The sequence below is a fragment of the Vigna angularis genome, chromosome 3 (genome assembly GCF_016808095.1).
Source record: "Vigna angularis cultivar LongXiaoDou No.4 chromosome 3, ASM1680809v1, whole genome shotgun sequence".
Taxonomy (NCBI): Eukaryota; Viridiplantae; Streptophyta; class Magnoliopsida; order Fabales; family Fabaceae; genus Vigna; species Vigna angularis.
The window spans coordinates 19171117-19187648 of record NC_068972.1 but is presented as its reverse complement, the minus strand read 5'-3'; the positions used below and the strand labels follow the sequence as shown (position 1 = coordinate 19187648).

The following is a 16532-nucleotide window of genomic DNA, read 5'->3' as shown; positions in this document are numbered from 1 at the left end:
TTACAGATAAACGAGAAAACGTCTAAGAACACTTTGTCTAGACCTGAAGCGACTAGTGCTCTTAACGAGTCAAGTGAAACCAAAGCATTTGGATATAAGATGAGGAACTTAAAGGGAAGAGAGAGTCTAATACATCACGTCATCTAATGGAGAAGAACCATCCTATGGATAGGGTGATAAGTGATATTAAGGAGAATGTCAAAACAAGATCTTTCCACAAACATAGGCTAACAACTCTCATCTTTGATGTTGAACCGTCTAACGTCAACGAAGCTCTGGAATATGACTCCTGGGTCAAAGTTATGCAAGAAAAGCTTGACCAGTTCTAGAAAAACAAAGTTGGAGCTTGTGAAGCTACCTCAAGTCAAATACCTTGTTAGAGCTAAATGGGTTTTTTGTTACAAGTTAGGTGAAGATGGTAAAGTAATATGAAACAAGACAAGACTTAAAACTAAAGGTTATTCTCAATAGGAAGGTATTGACTACACTAAAACTTATGTTTTTTTTGCAAGGTTAAAAGTAATTAGAATATTATTGTCCTTTGCAACGTTTAGTAAAATCAAACTTTATCAAATGAATGTAAAAAGTGCATTTTTAAATGGTGAAATCAAAGAAGAGGTATATGTGGAACAATGACCAGGTTTTGAGTGCTCTACCAATCCAAATCATGTTTTTAAATTAAACAAAGTGTTGTACGGTTTAAAACAAGCTCCTAGAGCTTGATATGAATGATTAAGCTCGTTTCTTATCCTAAACAATTTTACTAGAGGAAAGGTAGACACTACATTGTTTCGCAAATATATCAAATAGGATTTCATAGTAGTTCAAATTTATGTAGATGATATAATCTTCGCTACTACTAATGAAAATCTTTGCCAAGATTTTTCCAAGACGATGTAGGATGAGTTTGAAATAAGCATGATGGGTGAACTGAAGTTCTTCCTTAGGCTGCAAATAAAGTAAGAGTCAGACGCTATATATATACACTAAATGAAGTATATCAAAGAACTACTTAAGAATTTTCAGTTGGAAGAGGCAAAGGAGATGAAGACTCCAATGGATCCAACAACTAGCTTAGGACTAGACGAGCTCTATGAAGGTGGACAACACTATCTACTGACAAATGATAGGTTCACTCTTATATTTTACTGTGTTTAGGCCTCATGTTGAGCCTTTTTTTATGTGCTATATTTCAACCAGACCCTAGGGAAACTAACATGACTGTTGTTAAACACATTTTTTTGCTATCTCATTGGAACCACTAATCTTGGTCTTTGTTTCAAAGGAAGAGAAACATATAGATTGCATATATTGCAGGGTTATTGCAAATTGAGAGAAAGAGTACAAGTAGAGGTTGCCATTTTATAGGGGGGGAATCTTGTCACTGGGATGAGCAAGAAGTAGGGAACAATCACACTATGAACGACTGAAGTAGAATACATATTAGTTGTTAATTGTTGTTCAACACTCCTATGGATCAAGAATCAACTTAAAGACTACAACATCTACAAGAGTATGATTTCTATCTTTTGTGATAACATAGTAGCTATTAGTGTTGGAACAATCGGTACCGTTATAGAGTTGCGCAGCGGAATAAAATACTCAGAAAGCGTGTTACGGTCACAAATCAAGTTTCGATGGACCGTTTTAGAAAAACAATTTTCTTAGAGAAAATTTATCAAACAGTTGATGTGCATAAAACAATAAAAAGAGTAGGGAGTAGAAAAACTGATACACTGGATTTTTATCCTGGTTCGATTCAAAAGAATCTACGTCCAGTTGTTAATCACTATAAAAAGTGATTAACGTTTTCACTAAAATCAGTTTCACCAATTACAATAAGAGTGAATAAAAAACAGAGAGATAAAACCTTCCTTCGACGAACGAACCGGAAGATGACCACCTTGCCAACTCGAAGAGAACCGCTCCAACTATCGACACACGAAAGGCGAGCTTCTCCTATTCACGAGACCAGGCAAAGCACTTGAACTAGCTTTTTAGAACTTCCTCAGACAAACTGTATTCTCAAAAAGCTCAGAGTTGTCTTCTTAGAGTTTTGGAAGAACCTTATATAGCCAACTATTCTAATTTCGCAGATATGAATTATAACTGCCACAGATAATCGATTATTGTTAGTGATAATCGATTATTCGAGTCCGTTACAGGGTTTTCAAAGAGTGATAATCGATTATATGATGTGATAATCGATTATTCCTGTATGACTCTGTGATAATCGATTATTGCCATTCCATAATCGATTATTGCAGTTAAAAATGAAAGTTTACAAAGTTTACAAGAATTTCCTACTACATTTAATCTCTACAAATTGCTTTTAACTAATTCTAATATCTTCTTCAACTAAAACTTCTTGCAGCATCATCAAAACACATTTCTTCAAGATTTACCAATACTCCTTATTGGTAACAATCTCCCCCTTTTTGATGATGATCAAAAATACCTTCTTGTTAAAAGCATTTCTAATTTCCTGCACAGATTTCATACTTACAAACATGTTAGTAATAACTGCACTACTAAAATTAGAAGTTTTCTCCCCCTTTTTGATCATAAGCAAAAAGTAAAAAAGTGGAAAAACTCCCCCTCAAATTTTTCTCCCCCTCAACAAAAGAATTGATGCATTTCAAAACAGAAATAAAATTGAAATTTCATAACATGAAAGAACAGAATTCCTCATAGAATATAAGAAAAACAGAAATTCAACTCTAATTAAGAAGTACAAACAATATTAATTAATCCATAATAGAGATAAAAACAAGATATCTAACAAACTCATATATCTTCCCTTGAATGTAATAATCCCCTTTTAAAAACAGACTCAAAAAAGTTTTTTTTTTAAAAAAAAGTTTTTTTTTTTTTTTTTTTTACGCTGTGACTTAAGATAATCGATTATTACTTTAAATAATCGATTATTTGCGAGCCAAATTGCCAAGATCCAAATTTTGAGGACGAGATAATCGATTATTACCCTTGGTAATCGATTATTTACGTTAATTTTCGAAAAACACAAATTTGGGCCAAATTTTCAACCTAAGACACATCTAACATTCATAAATTATTTCAAAGCTCTTAAAAAATACCAGGATACCATAGAGTCTTCTTTTCCTTTTGAAAAATTAACCTGCAAAATAAAACAATAGAGTTTTGGTCCCCATAATCTCATTTGGGTCCTTTGGGGTTAGAGACAATTTACTTTATAACAGGAATCCAAGCATATTTTCCATTTGGAACATCAAAATGTTTAATTCTACATTTGTTAGAAGTGTGTCCCTTTTTCATACAATAAAAGCATGTGACAACATTTGGGTTTCTATAAGACACAGTTCCTTTTTCAACCCATACCCTACGGGTTCTTTTAATTTTGTTCTTACTTTTAAAAACACTTTTGTTTTTATAAACCTTTCTAACAGTTATTGGCATTTCAACATTATTATTTCCAGCTGCAACTTCAAGAAGATTTTCAAGAATATCAATATCAAGCATATGACTCTTACATGAAAGACATTCAACAGGATGTTCAACATTTGAAGACTCTTTCATTTCCAAGTTGCAAATTTTATTTCTCAAACTTACTTCCTCATCTAATGCTTTCTCATATTTAATTTGCAATTCTTTAAACTCCTTTTTCAAATTTTTATGAGCAGCATTTAATTTCTCAGATTCATCAAGCAATTCAAGAAAAGCTTTTTGTACATCAAATTCACTAGTGTCAAGGCTAGAGCAACTTACTTGACTTGTAGTGTCATCAACATTAGCTGTCAAACATAAGTTGGCTTCTTCAACAGAATCACTTGAACTAGAGGTGGTTGATGCATTATCCTCCCAAGCAATGTGAACCTTCTTCTTCTTGTGAATTTTCTTTTCTTTTCTTTCTTTACTTCTTTTGTTGCTTGAACAATAAGCTTTCACATGGCCTCTTTCACCACATCCATAACATTTGAAGCTTGATGAGGAGCCTTGATTGTCCTTCTTTTTCTTCAAGAGTTGGCTTTTAGATGATTCATTTCTGGCCATTAAGCATAGATTTTCTTGCTCATTTGAATTGTTTGAGCTTGAGGAGCTTGAATCAGACAACGTCAACTTAACAACATCTGTGACTTTATCATGAGTGACTCTTAAAAATTCCCACATTTCCTGAGCACTTTCATAAACAGAAACTTTGAAAAAATCATCAAGGGTTAGTGCAGATAAAATTATATTCCTAGCCCTAACATCATATTGTGCCATTCTATTTTCATCCATAGTCCACTATAAAAAAGGTTTTTCTACTTGCATATCATTTACAAAAATAGTGGGAACAATTGGTCCATTCATAACAACTTCCCAAATACCCCTGTCAATAGACTCCAAAAATATTTGCATTCTAATTTTCCAAAACGCATAATTTTCCCCCGTAAACAAAGGAGGTCTATAAATAGAAGCACCCTCAGCATAAACTTGGTTATGACCGCCCATTTTCGAAAAATTTGAAAAACTATCAAAGCAAGCTCTGATACCAATTGTTGGAACAATCGGTACCGTTATAGAGTTGCGCAGCGGAATAAAATACTCAGAAAGCGTGTTACGGTCACAAATCAAGTTTCGATGGACCGTTTTAGAAAAACAATTTTCTTAGAGAAAATTTATCAAACAGTTGATGTGCATAAAACAATAAAAAGAGTAGGGAGTAGAAAAACTGATACACTGGATTTTTATCCTGGTTCGATTCAAAAGAATCTACGTCCAGTTGTTAATCACTATAAAAAGTGATTAACGTTTTCACTAAAATCAGTTTCACCAATTACAATAAGAGTGAATAAAAAACAGAGAGATAAAACCTTCCTTCGACGAACGAACCGGAAGATGACCACCTTGCCAACTCGAAGAGAACCGCTCCAACTATCGACACACGAAACGCGAGCTTCTCCTATTCACGAGACCAGGCAAAGCACTTGAACTAGCTTTTTAGAACTTCCTCAGACAAACTGTATTCTCAAAAAGCTCAGAGTTGTCTTCTTAGAGTTTTGGAAGAACCTTATATAGCCAACTATTCTAATTTCGCAGATATGAATTATAACTGCCACAGATAATCGATTATTGTTAGTGATAATCGATTATTCGAGTCCGTTACAGGGTTTTCAAAGAGTGATAATCGATTATATGATGTGATAATCGATTATTCCTGTATGACTCTGTGATAATCGATTATTGCCATTCCATAATCGATTATTGCAGTTAAAAATGAAAGTTTACAAAGTTTACAAGAATTTCCTACTACATTTAATCTCTACAAATTGCTTTTAACTAATTCTAATATCTTCTTCAACTAAAACTTCTTGCAGCATCATCAAAACACATTTCTTCAAGATTTACCAATACTCCTTATTGGTAACAATTAGTTTATCTAAAAATCTCATTGTGCATTCGCGTACTAAACACATTAAAATAAAACATCATTTCATTCGTTATTATGTTTGAAAAGAAGTTATTAATTTACAATATGTGAATATTGAAGATCAACTTGTTTCTATCTTCACCAAACCCTTAGTTGAAGAAAAATTTGAAAATTTGAAAAATCTTTTAAGCATGAAACTTATTAAGTGAATATTTTAAATTCAATGGGATTATTGATCGTCATATAACATTTAGAACTAAACATCATAAGACATATCGTTTAGAGATATCATACTTAATTGTATGGTTTAAAATAGATCGTCAATAAACATTTCATATTGCATGCTTAATAGTATTTAGCGCTAAGCCCAATTATTAATAAGTAAAAGGTGTTTTAACTTTTACCACCCTAGCATAATCGTATAACATGTATTTATTGAGACATTGAGACATGATGGTAATTATGACTCGCTCATCATAGTTCCCCAAAAAGCCCTTTTCTTTCTGAAAAAGTTACCGCCTTTTTCCAATCATAAACACCAAGCTTGCACTCCAAGTCTCTCACATTTTCCCCTCAAAGACTTTCCCCTTCTGATACTCTCAAACATTCTGCATTTTCCTTCTCTCAAAGTTCATTAAAACCTCGACTCTCACAAATGGCCGATCAACTGAACCTAACTGTTGAAGATTTTTACGCCACAACAAGGAGATTACATTCCCTCGACTCTCATCAAGATAAACCAGTGAAGTTATATTCCGAACACTGGATTGACCTTCAAGAACTTTGCACCTATGGATTCAACGTCCCCACTTGAAAAGTTCTTCGATCGGGACATTCTCATTTTCCTTTAGTTGGTGCGACAATTTTGGCACAATGTTGAACTCTGCTATCGCAGCTTGGTCTCAAAAGTGCTGTGAAAGGAAGTGGTGGATAATATTGACACCATCGTTGAAGCCATTAGGTGACTCAGGCACACCAACTGTTATTACGATGGTTGAGACAAGATGTACAGCAATGACGACACTGTGGAAAGGGTGATTTATAGGAGCAACTTCAAGCACGAGCTCATCTGTGCATAAATCATTTACAAGGAAATGAGGCCTTACTCTAAGGTCTTGTAACATGTATGCTCCAAGACTTTTCTTCACAAGCATAGCTCAAGAGACCACATCACAGAGCTGGGGAGGTACTATATTGACCGCTTGATGACTGCAGTTCCTTTCAACTTTCCTCACATAATCTACATTAACTTGATGTGCACCATCAAGGACTTACATGAGAAACCTTACAATGATCTACTACTAAAATCTTATTTACAGAGTGTCTACATCAACTTGATGCGCACCATCAAGGACTTACATGAGGAACCTTACTATGCCTACTACTCAACTTTTATTTACAAAGTGTTGGTTCACCAAGGAATCGTCGATCTCTGATAATACTGCTAAATTAATAAGGACCAATATTTTGGTTTTTGGAGCATTTAGAGGCATGAGGTTTGGTATTGTTAACTTGAAGCAATGCACCTTGAGGTGACTAAGCTCGAGAAAATACCTCCCACAGATGTCCAAGACTTGGAGACGAAAAAGAGAAATAATTTGGCTCATACTCACATGATTGAATCCATGAAGGAAATGCTCAACATCAAAGGATTCAATAAAAAGGCATGTTTAATCTCCTGCCGCAGAAGTTGCAGTGCCTACCCTTAAACATTCGATGCTCCACAAGCTAATCATCTAAGGTTGCCACCCATGTATCATCCATTCCACCAACGTCCATCCAACTTACCATCACAAACCAACCAACCCCACCACTAAACACTCCACCCACCTTAATCCTAAAAACTCCCACATTCAGATCTCAAAAACAAAATTATACATCAACTCTGCCAAAACTTATCAATCTTCCCACCCACAACCATCACCAAACCTTATTTACCTTACTACCAACACCAACCATCCCAAACCTTATAAAATTATAAAATTCACCATTTTAGTTAGATGATAAAATTCATCTATAAATATCATTGCAGTTTTACTATTTCTTATCGTAAACACAAGCCTTTTTTAATCCCCTTTTAGCTTCATTGTACTTTGATTAATTATTAACACCTAAACGAGATTAAAAATATTGTATACATAGAAATGATAACTTTCGAGTGTAATTAAAAAGTAAATTTTTCTTTCCTGGGACTAAATTGATAACTTATTCCAACTATGTTGTGTATAAGAAATATATGTTGTGTTCTAAGCAATCATAAATTAAGTTGGACAGTCAGTTTTGATAAAATGGAGCGGTATTAATAGCAGTAAAAGAGAAAATATTCACCATTTTCTTTTAAAACGTGATACCAGAATCCAAATATCAAATACTACAACTTTTATCGATACAATAGAGAAGAAAACTAATAAAAAAAATCTTTCAAATGTAAAAAAATACATGAATTATGTGCTAAGAAAGCATAAATGATTAAATGTAGAAGGTCAGCAGAGATATTTTCTTCCGAAAGTGACGTGCTACCAGAATTTTCTGTTGATGCTGACAACCGCATATGTGAACAAAAAATGAACAGGAGACATACTCATCTCCATATACATACAGGTTTTGCTATTGTGCTTATTTCATCCCTTTACCTTCGTCTTCGTTCAGAATCCGATTTCGGAAATCATTAACCATGAGAGGCAACCCTTCTCTAAGTGGGACTTTTGGCTCCCAGTTCAACAGTTCCTTCGCTTTGCTAATATCTGGCTTCCTCATATGTGGATCATCAGCAGTGTTTGGCTTGTATTCTATTGTAGCACTGGAATCAATTGTTTCCTTAACAACCTGCGTGTTTATAAAATCATGACAATGACAGAATATCCATAATAAAGTCATTTCAATCTCACTTCACTCACCAAACGTGTGAACGCCACAACTAATTTGCTATATCTTAGGCTATTCATTAAGGAGTGAATAAAAATAAAATGCAGATGCCCCACACCATATTCTGACAGAAATAGGAAAAGGCATAACAAGGAAGAAATGAAATGAGAGAAGAAAAGAAGACTTAAGATACCTCTGCAAGCTCTAACATGGTAAACTCCCCTGGGTTACCCAGGTTGAAAGGTCCCACGTGTTCACCTTCCATTAAAGCCACCAGCCCATTAACCTGTGGGTTGGAAAAGAAATTTAGTTTACCATTGCATCATGACCATTCCTCACCAATTCATATCAAAATGCAGACATAACAAATCCTTCATTCTTAAATTCGAACTTGTCCTATTTTAAATCAGGTCGAAAAAAGCTAGTTGTATTTTTTATTTTAAACTAAAGAGTTACAATTTGAAAATACAAGCTTCACACACCCCTGCCCCCTATCTCATTCCCCAGATAATAAAAAAAAAAAAAAAACTCAAATATATATCTTATCTCATTATTTAAAATCTGTTTATAATCCAAGGACGAAGGATTCAGTGAAATATATTTTCCAAAATAACTATAAAAGAAGACATGTTAGTTATATACCAAATCAGAGACATATTGGAAACTTCTTGTTTGCTTCCCATCACCATATACAGTCAATGGTTGCTTACGAATAGCCTGCAAAAATAAATGAACGAATAAATAAAAATGAATAGTATAAGAAAACAACGTCTTCAAAATAATTTGAAAATAAAGAAAAGAAAGTCAAACCTGTGCAACAAAATTGCTAACTACACGACCATCGTCCAAACACATCCGGGGTCCATATGTATTGAAAATTCGAGCAATACGAACCTGTAAAACACAAAACCAGACCAGTCTCAATAACATGTAATTTGCAGAATTTACCATAGGTAGTTTAAATTTCTCTTGTATAGGATTAAATAATTATTTTCTCTGAATAAAAAATTTGTTACGCATATAAAGTCATGCATTGCATTAAAAGTCTATCAAAACCTACATATAAACAACACATGATCGATCTCAAAAGATGTCATGGAACACATATTGCCAGCAACCAATAGTTTAGAATTAAAAAGGTTTGTTTTAGTAAGTGCACTTGCATACACACAAAAGAGTTTATCTGAATCTATTTTGTGTTATAGTAATCAGTCCAAAATATAGCAAAGCAACTTATCCAAAAGCACTATAGCAGGACAGCAAATAGTGGGATGGTCATTTTATTATAAATACAAGATAAATAATTTAGAATCTATATAGCATACACCAATAAATGTTTAAGCATAGCGAACCATCCAAAATTAAAGATAAATCCATAATGTATAATCAAGACTAATGCTATTATTACATCGAAGTCTGAAACAATATCACGAACAGAAGGGGGAGAGAGGAAGAAAACAGAGAGATGTGCAATATAATGTGTGATGGGGCGGAGGGTGAGACACAAAAAGGAAAAAAATGAGATTATACAAAACGGAAAACAATTATTGTAGGAATATTAATCAAATAAAAAGTCACAGCCAAACACACAATTACTACTAGCTAGAGCTATAATTAACAATGAGAGAAATAAGAAGGCAGGAAAGAAGTTCAAAGAAAAAGGAAAAGGATGGAATTTGTAGAAAAAAATAACTGACAACAAAGTATGGAAAACACAACATATAACTAAAGACATATCGTGTATGCCAAGCTATGTTGCAGGAGCTGAGGCCTGTAATCTCTACTCTGTTTTTAGAGCCACAAAACAAAGGTTGGAGGTAAGCTTGGCCAGAAAAGGGATGGGTTGGGCAAATTAGGAGAGTTTAGCAGAAACAAAAAGGTTTAGAAGGATATTTACATTTTTGGGTAAATAAAAAATTGACTTAACCGACCAAATTTTAAAAATAATTACCAAAACAGGTAAGCTGTATCTAAGACAAGATTTTCTAAATTAGAATTCTAGTTTCAAAAAACAATTTACTGATACTCCTAATTTTTTAGAAACATACTGTTAGGCAATTAAAGGTGTACGTGCGAAAGAATTAGAAGGGAGGAAATAAGTAGCGGGAAAGGTGGTTAGTTGTTAGAAGAGAGAGAGGGAGTATAAATAACAAACAGAATAGGAGAGAGGGAGATCGGATATTTTACATTTGGGAATAGACTGGGCATTTTCCAGTGGAGGAAGGGAGGCTTCCTTGGGTCCCCAACCTGTAAATTCTGTGTTTCCATACCTTCCAGAATTAATGAAATACATATACATTCATCTCTTTTCTATTGTTAGAGTGTTGTGAGAGAGGAGATTCATCTGTTAAGGTTCCCTGCATAAAGGAACCTAACACATACCTATTTCGGTAATTGTCTAACAAGTTTCCCCACAAACATGAACATCCCAGGTTTAGGATAGGACAGGGAATAGTTGTGCCATCCTCCACTATTTGGTTGGCTGTTATTTGGGCAAAATTTGTGCAATGCAAAGATGCTATACTTTCCTCCAGTAGGCAGCTGCTGCTCCACTGGGCTACAGAGAATCATATTGTACCAATTAGCCTGAATAACCATGTTTTGTTCTGGTTTATAGTAGAACGTAAAAATGATGTCATAACTAACAGCATATCTACCTGTCAAACCTAGGCTGACTATCTGGTTTATATCCAAAATTAAAATTTCGCAACTCTAGTTGAAAGAACATTCAGGATATACCACTGCAACAGAAAAATTAACTGCACCTGTTTTCAATGAGTTTTAAAATAAATAGGTAAGAGATGTAGCAACAAAAATAAAAAAGGTGCTTAAGTAAAGGACGAATGACCAAAAACATGTAGATATTCGGTTGAAAAATGTAGCACCAAATACCTATTTCAGATTCTTAATCAGAATCCAACATTAGCAAAGTGGAATATGTATTAACCAACTCATCCTATAGGAAGAACTTTTTCTCCTTTCTCATGGAAGCTGCTGTCACTTCCAGCAATAGATATCACATTATATATGCCTGATTTTTTATCAATTTATTAATTTATTCTAGGAACTTCACTTATTATTTATCAGCAAAAAGGAGACTCTCCACGGTCTTTATTTCTCTAATAATCGTCCACAAGTTTGGTTAAGGCTTCCTCTATGAATGAAATTAGAACTGGATTTCCTTGCAAACAATCAGACAGTCAGCTGCTCTCTGATAAGAGATGGATACTGAATCTTCAGCATTTAGCTACTGATAAACGTGTGCATGTTACACTTCTGATCAGAAAAGGTTACAGAAAATTATATATATACATTGGCGGAAGTTTAATATGTTCAATAATGTAAGGGCTGAACACTACAGTGTGATACAATTTCCAGTGTGTAAGACTAGCAAACAAACAATCTAAATAATTTAACATGACAAGTAAAATTAATAAAAGAAAAATATGGAAGGAAAATAAACCACATGTAATCCTGTTCTCAAGTTAAAACAACACCATCATACAATACAGATATAATACATCACACTAAACTTATCATCAAACAACATAGAATAACACATCAAAAATAAATAATTCAAACTATTCAATGAATTCAACAAACACATAACCTACCTCAACGCCAGCACCTCGATGATAATCCATGGCCAAAGTCTCCGCAGTCCGCTTCCCTTCATCGTAACAACTCCTCTCACCTAAATTCGCCAAAGGAAACCACAAAGTTGAAAGATTATGTTAAAACATAAAAGCTTGGTGTATTCACTCACTCGCTCACTCACCTATTGGATTGACATTTCCCCAGTAAGTCTCCTTCTGAGGATGCTCCAGCGGATCACCGTAGACCTCACTGGTGCTAGTAAGCAGAAACCTAGCCCCAATTCTCTTCGCAAGGCCCAACATGTTAAGCGTCCCCATCACATTCGTCTTGTAAACCAACAATTAAGGATCACAAAATTCAAATAAAGCAATATTTAAAAGAGAGTTCAAAAAAGGGGGAGTCGGTTAGAAATTAGAAGGATATGATGGTCTTCACAGGGTTGTACTTGTAATGCACCGGCGAAGCGGGACACGCGAGGTGGTAGATCTGATCCACCTCGAGGAGAATCGGTTCAACGACGTCATGGCGAATTAGCTCGAACCTAGGGTTGCCGAAGAGGTGCACCAGGTTCTCCTTTCTCCCGGTGAAGAAATTGTCAATGACGATGACGTCGTCCCCACGCGCGATGAGCTTGTCGACGAGGTGGCTCCCGACGAAGCCCGCGCCACCGGTGACGACGATGCGGGGCCTTCGGCCGGTGATCCCGACGGGGACCCGGCCGGTGTGGGGCCCGGACAATCGAGTGAGGCCAGAGCGGGGGAGGAAGTTATGGGACTCGGGTGGGCCTAAGCGGGAGAGCGTGGGCTGGATGATGAAAAACGTGGAGCCGATGAGAATCCCGACGAGGATGAACAAAAGACGCTGCTCTCTGAGGAGATAGTTGATGGATCTGGGGAGGGATCTGGTGTGCTTGATGGATTTGGGGGAGTAGGGTGAGGCCTCGCTGCTCCCCATCTCTTCCTCCCTTCTGTGATTCAGACTGGGTTGCTTGTGAAGCTGTTTCATCTTGCGGTTAAAAACAAAACGCAACGCTACGCGTGTTTTTGACCAACGATGTTTTCTTTAACTGCCAAACAGAATTTTCTTTCTCCCTTTATTTCTTTACACGATCTTTTTTTTTTCTTTTATGATGCACAGTGCGAATGAATGCAGACTGTTATAGGGGGTACTCTGCCCTCGCCATGGATGCCACTTTTTCTATATTACAATCGATGTGTGCCAACTCCTACGTGAATACCTCTCTCACCATCATTTTCTTTTTTCTTCCGCATTTAAATTAACCGTATTCTTTGCTCACTTGTAATTTCTTTTAAATTTTATTACAAATTAATGGTTTACATTTTTCTTAACTTTTAAATTTTATTACTAACGAGATCTCCGATCTGCACAGTGCTCAATACCTTTGCTTAAACTTTTTATTTGCTAAATTAACTTTACATGGAATGAAAATGACGTTAAATTGTTCTTAACTTTATTTTTAAACTATTTCGAGACCGTGCATGGGTTGGTTGTTTTTTTCTTATATTTAATATTTTTATTAGAAAATAAATAATATAATTATTATTATATTTGAATAAAATATTTATTTGGATCATGTATGTATTATAATTGTTTATACTATGTAAACATAATATTGGAATAAAAGGGTTAATAATATAAAAAGAATAATTAATAACTAATGAAGATTATTGAAATATATGTGAAATATATAATTATACATACATTTGTGTGTAGTTGATGCATCATTATGTATGTCTAAGAGGTGTATGTACATACGTACGGGACAACAGGTTGTTATTATGTTATTATAAGTTAAATTTTTAAAATATGGATTTATAAGTGGATCATAAATTTTTATAGTAATAATTAATTGAATGTGTGTTTGTGAATGAAAAATGTTATTTAGATAAATTAATATATTGTTAAATGTATTTAATCAATATATAAACAGATTTATTTAATATGTATTGTTATATTTGTTTAACTTTGGCATTGTTAGATATGTTTAATTAGCATATCATACTTATCATATATGTATCAGTATACATTTTTAATTAGTGTATAAACAAACTTATCTAGTGTATATTGTTAGACTTGTTAGATTAATGTATAGACAAACTCAACTAATGTGTATTGCAAGACTCATTAAATAAGTGAATGGACAAATGTGTCATCCTTCCTTTGGAGTGTTTTTCTTCCTAGTTAGTGGTTTGCATGTCACTCTAAGAATGAAAAGAATTCTCCATAGGTAGTGGTCACATGTCCCCGTCTCATTAGAGAGAATTTTCGCCACTTGTTCTTCTCCTAATAGAAAAGATTTTCTCCTTGCTCTCCAAGTTAGCCAAGGTAGGTTTTTTAGGTCTAGCTTCTACAATTTTGGAGAGCCCTTAGCCTATAAATAGAGGTGTCTCTCACTCTTGTATTCACCTGCTTATCATACTTATCATATATGTATCAGTAGACATCTTTAATTTGTGTATAAACAAACTCATCTAGTGTATATTGTTAGACTTGTTTGATTAATGTATAGACAAACTCAACTAATGTGTATTGCAAGACTCATTAAATAAGTGAATGGACAAATGTGTCATCCTTCCTTTAGAGTGTTTTTCTTCCTAATTAGTGGTTGCATGTCACTCTAAGAATGGAGAGAATTCTCCATAGGTAGTGGTCACATGTCCTCGTCTCATTAGAGAGGATTTTCGCCACTTGTTCTTCTCCTAATCACTAGTGCAAAAACAGCGTATAACGTCACATGTTCAACTTCCAACCACTCAATAGACAACGTTAAAAATAACCGATGGCACTTTTGTAAATAAATACAATTATTAAACGTCGTTTAGAATTGTAATTTGACGTAAAAGGATATAAAACGTCGAATGCCCCAACGTTAGACGTCAAAAGGTTAGTGAATTCAATACAAATTTGAACGGGAGATTGAAAATTCATTCACTTTATCTTAGCGCGCGAGACCCTCTTCTCTCCTCAAACTTTTCTCGAACGAAGTTTAACGACCATCACATGTAATCTTTCTTTCATTTGATACAAATGCATGTTAATTTACTACTTTAGGTATGATTTTAGTTTGTTTTGACCGATTATTTTTGTGTTCTTGTCCTTCATAGGCACATTCTGCTTTCTCTCTCACTTGTGACAACACTTTATTCCGATGAACCAAGGTTAGTTTTCGTTTTCATTTTCGTTTTGAAGAACTTATTTGTTGAACTTGTTTGTTGTTGTTGTTGTTTGGTTGAACTTGTTTGTTGTTTGATTGAACTTGTTTGTTTTTTGTCATTGTTGTTTGTTGTTGATACTATATTACACGTTCATAGTTCATGCTTTACAAAATACCAAAAACTGAAATTTGTTGTTTTTCTGCTTTTTAAGTCTCGTAGAGTTGTAAAAAAGATCACAATTAATTAAAAAAATAAAAAAATTGATTAACGTCGTTTATTGATAAAATTCGACGTTAAATTTAACGTCGAATTTTTTAAATTCGACGTCAATTTAACGTCGAATTTTTTAAATTCGACGTCAATTTAACGTCTCCCGTTATGACGTCGTTCTCAAATTCGACATGAAAGACTCAAAATATTTGACGTTGTACGCTGTTTTTGTACTAGTGAATAGAAAATATTTTCTCCTTGCTCTCTAAGTTAGCCAAGGTGGGTTTTTTAGGTCTAGCTTCTACAAATTTGGAGAGCCCTTAGCCTATAAATAGAGGTGTCTCTCACTCTTGTATTCACATTTGATTTAGAGTATTGTTATGCGGCCAATTTTGAGTCATACAACTCTTATTAGGTCACCCTAGGTTAGAACAACCCAGTGGTCTCCTCTAGCCACCTTCCTCCAAGAGTTAGTTTAACATCTCTTAAAGCATCACTAAACACCACCTTCATCACCGTAAAACATCACAAGGTCGAGTGTTAAACTGATTTTTGTCGCCTAAAATCAGAACAAACTCAGTTTCCCCACTAATGTAGTAGAGGGATAACCAAGGATCAATCCAAGGACTCAACTAATTAAGTTTCAGAATGTAAAGTTAATTCTTGTTACTATTTATTAACTATTAACTACTAATGCAAGGTGGAGAAATTTAAAATGAATGAAACTAAAATAAAAGAATTGAAACTAATCTAAACTAACATCTATTTAAAAGAATAAAGAATTTGAAATGTAATGAAAGAGAAGAAAATAACAGTATCAAAACAACAACAAAATCTACTTACTACAACTTCCTACAATCTAAACATAACTCAATTGCTAAAAATGAATAAGGAAAGAAAATCTTTGAAACAGAAATGCATAACAGAAGCAGAACCTAAATATAAAAGAATGCATTAACAATCAAGATATATTTCTAAACTAAGCATCCAATCTGAATTAGAATGTAAAACATAAAACCTAAAATGAATCATCAAATCCTACTCTAAATAGAAGTAACTAATAACAAACATGCCAATATTATTCTCAAATAAAACTGAAATCAAATGAGCAAATACCTAAACTAATGAGTAGAAACAGATTGGTTGACTGGAATCATGAATCAGAATAAAAAATACCAATTTTAGTGTAGAAAAGCAATCATTTACCACTCAGGGAGACATCCTGGATAGTCATACCCACTGTGTGGTATTTAAGTTCCAAATCAGAACCTAGATTGGGTAAATGTCCACTTACT

General features: G+C 34.2%; 1 protein-coding gene across 1 annotated transcript; it reads right to left on the bottom strand.

The window, feature by feature from the left end:
* Positions 1 to 7667: 7667 nt before the first annotated feature.
* On the bottom strand, positions 7668 to 12856 carry LOC108326301 (UDP-glucuronic acid decarboxylase 1). The gene is made up of 7 exons (XM_017559711.2): positions 12275 to 12856; positions 12033 to 12180; positions 11869 to 11948; positions 9065 to 9148; positions 8897 to 8971; positions 8448 to 8540; positions 7668 to 8215 (listed from the first exon to the last, which is right to left on the bottom strand). Exons 1-7 carry the CDS (start codon positions 12854 to 12856, stop codon positions 8006 to 8008), a joined length of 1272 nt encoding a protein of 423 aa, XP_017415200.1. The 3' UTR covers positions 7668 to 8005.
* Between the last annotated feature and the right edge of the window lie 3676 nt (positions 12857 to 16532).

Coding starts and splice junctions, on each gene's coding strand:
- LOC108326301 (XM_017559711.2), bottom strand. CDS start 12,856: ATGAAACAGCTTCACAAGCAACCCAGTCTGAATCACAGAAGGGAGGAA. Junction 11,949..12,032: donor GGGAAATGTCAATCCAATAG/GTGAGTGAGCGA, acceptor TGGCGAATTTAG/GTGAGAGGAGTTGTTACGAT. Junction 9,149..11,868: donor ATCGAGGTGCTGGCGTTGAG/GTAGGTTATGTG, acceptor TGTGTTTTACAG/GTTCGTATTGCTCGAATTTT.